The sequence below is a fragment of the Lethenteron reissneri genome, chromosome 23, assembly GCF_015708825.2.
Source record: "Lethenteron reissneri isolate LAM-NWPU_2019-01 chromosome 23, ASM1570882v1, whole genome shotgun sequence".
Lineage (NCBI taxonomy): Eukaryota > Metazoa > Chordata > Hyperoartia > Petromyzontiformes > Petromyzontidae > Lethenteron > Lethenteron reissneri.
This window is the reverse complement of record NC_083801.1, coordinates 4,647,523-4,654,124: the sequence shown is the minus strand read 5'-3', so window position 1 is coordinate 4,654,124 and position 6,602 is coordinate 4,647,523. Positions and strand designations below refer to the sequence as shown.

General features: G+C 52.0%; 1 protein-coding gene across 2 annotated transcripts in view; it reads left to right on the top strand.

Annotated features, from left to right (window-relative positions):
* The first annotated feature begins 1,228 nt into the window (after positions 1–1,228).
* Positions 1,229–6,602, top strand: part of LOC133345868 (insulin-like growth factor 2 mRNA-binding protein 3-B) — a 100,722-nt gene continuing 95,348 nt past the window's right edge. Inside the window, exon 1 of one of the 2 annotated variants that reach the window (XM_061556919.1) lies at positions 1,229–2,311. In XM_061556919.1, coding sequence (XP_061412903.1) covers positions 2,134–2,311 — 178 coding nt within the window. In that variant the 5' untranslated portion in view covers positions 1,229–2,133. The remainder of the gene's footprint in view (positions 2,312–6,602) is intronic. The other variant, XM_061556920.1, reaches the window with a different exon arrangement.

Genomic DNA, 6,602 nt, shown 5'->3' with positions numbered 1-6,602 from the left:
TGCTTGTTGTTGCTGCTTCTGCCCGTGGTTGGTGGTGGTGGTGGTGCTGGTGGTAGTGCTTGTTGTTGCTGCTTCTGCCCGTGGTTGGTGGTGCTGGTGGTGCTGGTGGTAGTGCTTGTTGTTGCTGCTTCTGCCCGTGGTTGGTGGTGGTGGTGGTGCTGGTGGTAGTGCTTGTTGTTGCTGCTTCTGCCCGTGGTTGGTGGTGGTGGTGGTGCTGGTGGTAGTGCTTGTTGTTGCTGCTTCTGCCCGTGGTTGGTGGTGGTGGTGGTGCTGGTGGTAGTGCTTGTTGTTGCTGCTTCTGCCCGTGGTTGGTGGTGGTGGTGCTGGTGGTAGTGCTTGTTGTTGCTGCTTCTGCCCGTGGTTGGTGGTGGTGCTGGTGGCAGTGCTTGTTGTTGCTGCTTCTGCCCGTGGTTGGTGGTGCTGGTGGTGGTGGTGCTGGTGGTAGTGCTTGTTGTTGCTGCTTCTGCCCGTGGTTGGTGGTGGTGCTGGTGCTGGTGGTAGTGCTTGTTGTTGCTGCTTCTGCCCGTGGTTGGTGGTGGTGGTGGTGCTGGTGGTAGTGCTTGTTGTTGCTGCTTCTGCCCGTGGTTGGTGGTGGTGGTGGTGCTGGTGGTAGTGCTTGTTGTTGCTGCTTCTGCCCGTGGTTGGTGGTGGTGGTGGTGCTGGTGGTAGTGCTTGTTGTTGCTGCTTCTGCCCGTGGTTGGTGGTGGTGCTGGTGGCAGTGCTTGTTGTTGCTGCTTCTGCCCGTGGTTGGTGGTGGTGGTGGTGCTGGTGGTAGTGCTTGTTGTTGCTGCTTCTGCCCGTGGTTGGTGGTGGTGGTGGTGCTGGTGGTAGTGCTTGTTGTTGCTGCTTCTGCCCGTGGTTGGTGGTGGTGGTGGTGCTGGTGGTAGTGCTTGTTGTTGCTGCTTCTGCCCGTGGTTGGTGGTGGTGGTGGTGCTGGTGGTAGTGCTTGTTGTTGCTGCTTCTGCCCGTGGTTGGTGGTGGTGGTGGTGCTGGTGGTAGTGCTTGTTGTTGCTGCTTCTGCCCGTGGTTGGTGGTGGTGCTGGTGGCAGTGCTTGTTGTTGCTGCTTCTGCCCGTGGTTGGTGGTGGTGGTGGTGCTGGTGGTAGTGCTTGTTGTTGCTGCTTCTGCCCGTGGTTGGTGGTGGTGGTGGTGCTGGTGGTAGTGCTTGTTGTTGCTGCTTCTGCCCGTGGTTGGTGGTGGTGGTGGTGCTGGTGGTAGTGCTTGTTGTTGCTGCTTCTGCCCGTGGTTGGTGGCGGCAGCGGATGCGATTTTCCGCGCATTTTTCGGGAGCGATTTTATTTCGAGGCGGCGCTTCAGCCGCGCAGCCTCCGCGTGGCGGCTCGGCGACATTTTACTCGCAGGCGGCTCCCCTCCACCACCACCATCACCACCACCACCACCATCATCACCACCACCACCACAGGCAGCCGCTACATCTCTTCTCCTCTTCATCAACATCGTCCACCACCAGCAGCACCACCACTACCACCACCAACAACAACAACAGCAGCAGCAGCAGCAACCGCGCTTCTTCCATCTGCCCCGTCGCCAGCTAGGGCTGACCTCGGTCGCTCGACCATCAACAACAACCACCATCAACAACAACCACCACCAACAACAACCACCACCAACAACAACCACCACCGTCTCTTCTGTCGTCGAGCACCAGCAGCGAGGCGGAGTTGACGACGCTGGTGGTGGGAGGATTGTTGGGGGGGTCGGGGGTGGGGGGTGGGGGGACGACTTCTTCCCGGTCAACAACAACAACAACATCACCAACAACAACATCAACAACAACAATCGTCTTTGTTGTGCTCGACCTGAGCGAGTGGAGGAGTTGGGGCGAGTCGTGGTCTTGGACGAGTTCCGCTCGGGGTGCCCTTGGGGGGGAGGGGGGTGCTGGTGGTGGTTGTTGTTGTTGTTGATATAGTTGTTGTTTAAATAGTTTAAATAGTCGTCGTAGTTGCTGCTGCTGCTGCTGCTGTTGTTTATAACGCCGCCGCCGCCGCTGCTGCTGCTGCTACCGTCAATTATTGAATCAGTGGACGACTCACTCCAACAACAACCACCACAACAACCAGCACAACAACCACCAGCACCACCACCACCACGTGTAGCAGTAAGGGGGGTAGCCATGAACAAGTTGTACATCGGCAACGTGAGCGAGTCTGCGGCGGCGTGCGACCTGGAGTCGCTCTTCTCGGAGCGGCAGCTGCCGTGGCTGGGCCACTTCGTGCTCAAGGCGGGCGGCTTCGCCTTCGTCGACTGCCCCGACGAGACGGGGGCTCTGAGAGCCATCGAGACCCTCTCGGGTGGGTTGGTGGCAACAGCAACTGCAGCATGATCAGCTGCATCATCATCAGCATCATCATCATGAGCATCACCAGCAGCAGCATCACCAGCATCATCATGAGCATCATCATCATGATGGCTCTGAGAGCCATCGAGACCCTCTCGGGTGGGTTGGTGGCAACAGCTGCTGCAGCATGATCAGCATCATCATCAGCATCATCATCATGAGCATCACCAGCAGCAGCATCACCAGCATCATCATGAGCATCATCATCATGATGGCTCTGAGAGCCATCGAGACCCTCTCGGGTGGGTTGGTGGCAACAGCTGCTGCAGCATGATCAGCATCATCATCAGCATCATCATCATGAGCATCACCAGCAGCAGCATCACCAGCATCATCATGAGCATCATCATCATGATGGCTCTGAGAGCCATCGAGACCCTCTCGGGTGGGTTGGTGGCAACAGCTGCAGCATGATCAGCATCATGAGCATCATTATCAGCATCATCATGAGCATCATAATTATGAGCATCATAATCATCATCAGCAGCAGCATCATGAGCATCATCATGATCATCAGCATCATGAGCATCATCATCATGATCATCATCATGTGCATCATAATTATGAACATCATAATCATCACCATCATGACCATCAGCAGCAGCAGCATCATGAGCATCATCATGATCATCATCATGATCAGCATCATCATCATGAGCATCATGATCAACACCATCATCATCATAATTATGAGCATCATAATTATGGGCATCATAATCATCACCATCATTATGACCATCATCATGAGCATAATCATCAGCATCATCATCATCATGAGCATCATCATCAACACCATCATCATGAGCATCATCACCATCATCATCATGAGCATCACCATCATCATGATCATCATCAACACCATCACCATCATCATGAGCATCACCATCATAACATCACCATCAGCATCACCAGCAGCATCACCATCATGAGCAGCAGCATCATGATCAGCATCATCTGTTAAAGGTGTATACACACACAGGACAGTATACACCGCCAGGCGAACACGCTGGTGGTTCACTTACACGAGCGCTACTCACAGGTCAACACAACATCCATCATCATCCACCACCCATCATCATCCACCACCACCCATCATCATCCACCACCACCACCCATCATCATCCACCACCACCCATTATCATCATCCACCAACCATCATCATCCACCACTCAGATCCACGTTGGTGCTCACCCATTCACTCACTCATTCTCTACTCACAGGGCACCACACCATCCACCCATCATCCACCAACCATCCATCCATCAACCATCCATCCACCAACACCCAGATCCACGTTGGTGCTCACTCATTCACTCACTCGCCACTCACAAGGCACTCCACCATCCACCCATCATCATCCACCAACCATCACCATCATCATCCACCACCCATCATCCACCAACACCCATCAGATCCACGTTGGTGTTCACCCATTCACTGACTCGCCACTCACAGGGCACCACACCATCCAACCATCACCCATCATCATCATCCATCATCATCATCCACCACCCATCATCATCCACCAACAACCATCCACCAATACCCACCAGATCCACGTGGGTGCTCACCCATTCACTCATTCGCCACTCACAGGGCACCACACCATCCAACCATCACCCATCATCATCACCCATCATCCACCATCATCATCCACCACCCATCACCCACCAACAACCATCCACCAACACCCACCAGATCCACGTGGGTGCTCACCCATTCACTCATTCGCCACTCACAGGGCACCACACCATCCAACCATCACCCATCATCATCACCCATCATCCACCATCATCATCCACCACCCATCACCCACCAACAACCATCCACCAACACCCACCAGATCCACGTTGGTGCTCACCCATTCACTCACAAGGCGTGTTAGAGACGATGCAGACCCATACACTCTCATTCACACCCATGCAGGATGATACAGAGACTCATTCACAGACATCGGCTCACAGACACACTGAGACTCGCCTATACATACATACAAACTCACATGCATCTACATACAGACATACATACAGACTCACATACATGTAGACCCACGTAACATACAGACTCGTGCATGTTTAACTCACTCACATACACACGGAACGATAGACTCATTCACAGACATCAAGATTCACTTTCAGATTCACTCGCATACACAAATACATTCACTCACGGACACAAACTCACACAGAGTACATAGCCTCACATCGATTCACTTGTATAGATACACAGCACAGACACTCACTGATGCAGCAGTAAGGACACACAATACAGATTCACAATCTCAAAGACACACCAACACGTGCAGTTATCATTCTCACGTAACGCACTTGAAACATAAACTCGTCCAACATGTAACTCTAACACATCCTCACTCACATGCTTATCTCTCTCTCTCTCGTGTACACACAACACACACAGCACACAACACACACAACATACATAATACACACAACACACACACAACACACATAATACACACAGCACATAACAACACACAACACACACAGCACAACACACACACAACACACATAATACACACCACACACAACAACACATAACACAACCCACAACACACATAACACACAACACACACATAACACACACAAAACACACGACACACATAACACAACACAACACGCAACACACAACACACACAACACACACGCAACACACGCAACACACACAACACACACACCACACAATACACACACACAACACACCACACAACACACACACAACACACAATACACACAACACACACGCAACACACATAATACACACAACATATAACAACACACACCACACACACAACATACACACAACACATCGCACAACACATCACACAACACATCACACAACACATCACACAACACACACACAACACCACGCTTAGTCAAAGTCGGCTTTCCATTGGCTAGAACGTCGCCTCTTGGTGTGCGAAATGTGAGAATCTCTGTGACGTTTAATGAAGGAGGCCTCGCTCGTGTTCATGTTTGCGCGAGATGTTGGGGACTTAGCCGCACAACACACGGACGATGGTCCCTCTAGTGATGGTGGTGTGGTGGTGGTCCTGGTGTGGTGGTGGTCCTGGTGTGGTGGTGGTGGTCCTGGTGTGGTGGTGGTCCTGGTGTGGTGGTGGTGGTCCTGGTGTGGTGGTGGTGGTCCTGGTGTGGTGGTCCTGGTGTGGTGGTGGAGTTGGTGGTTCGTGTGATGATGGTCACTAGTGTGGTGGTGGTTCGTGGTGTTGATGGTGGTGGAGGTGTTGATGGTGGTGGTGTTGATGGTGGTGGTGGTTCGTGTGATGATGGTCACTAGTGTGGTGGTGGTTCGTGGTGTTGATGGTGGTGGAGGTGTTGATGGTGGTGGTGTTGATGGTGGTGGTGGTTCGTGTGATGATGGTGGAGGAGTTGTTGATGGTGGTGGTGGTTCGTGGTGTTGATGGTGGAGGAGTTGTTGATGGTGGTGTTGATGGTGGTGGTGGTTCGTGTGATGATGGTCACTGGTGTGGTGTGGTGGTTCGTGGTGTGGATGGTGGTGGAGGTGTTGATGGTGGTGGAGGTGTTGATGGTGGTGGAGGTGTTGATGGTGGTGGAGGTCCGTGTGATGATGGTCCCTAGTGTGGTGGTGGTGGTGTTGATGGTGGTGGTGGTGTTGATGGTGGTGGTGGTGTTGATGGTGGTGGTGGTTCGTGTGATGATGGTTATGGTGGTAGTTCGTGTGTTGATGGAGAACAACACCCACACTGCAATCACAAGGCACCACACTTCGTAATGAACACACACACGTGAGCGATATTGTTAATATAAATATGTAGCGCATGCCTGTGTGTACACTAATGATTGTTATATACACCAGCAGTAGCAGTGTGTGTAGTGGTAGTAGTAGCAAAGTGTGTGGTAGTGTGTGTAGTGGTAGTAGTGTGTGTAGTGGTAGTAGTGGTAGTAGTGTGTGTAGTGGTAGTAGCAGTGTGTGTCGTGTGTAGTGGTAGTAGTAGCAGTGTGTGTTGTGTGTAGTGGTAGTAGTAGCAGTGTGTGTTGTGTGTAGTGGTAGTAGTAGCAGTGTGTGTTGTGTGTAGTGGTAGTAGTAGCAGTGTGTGTTGTGTGTAGTGGTAGTAGTAGTGTGTGTGTAGTAGTAGTGTGTGTAGTAGTAGTGGTAGTAGTAGCAGTGTGTGTAGTAGTAGTGTGTGTAGTAGCAGTAGCAGTGTGTGTGTGTGGTGGTAGTAGTGGTAGCAGTGTGTGTTGTGT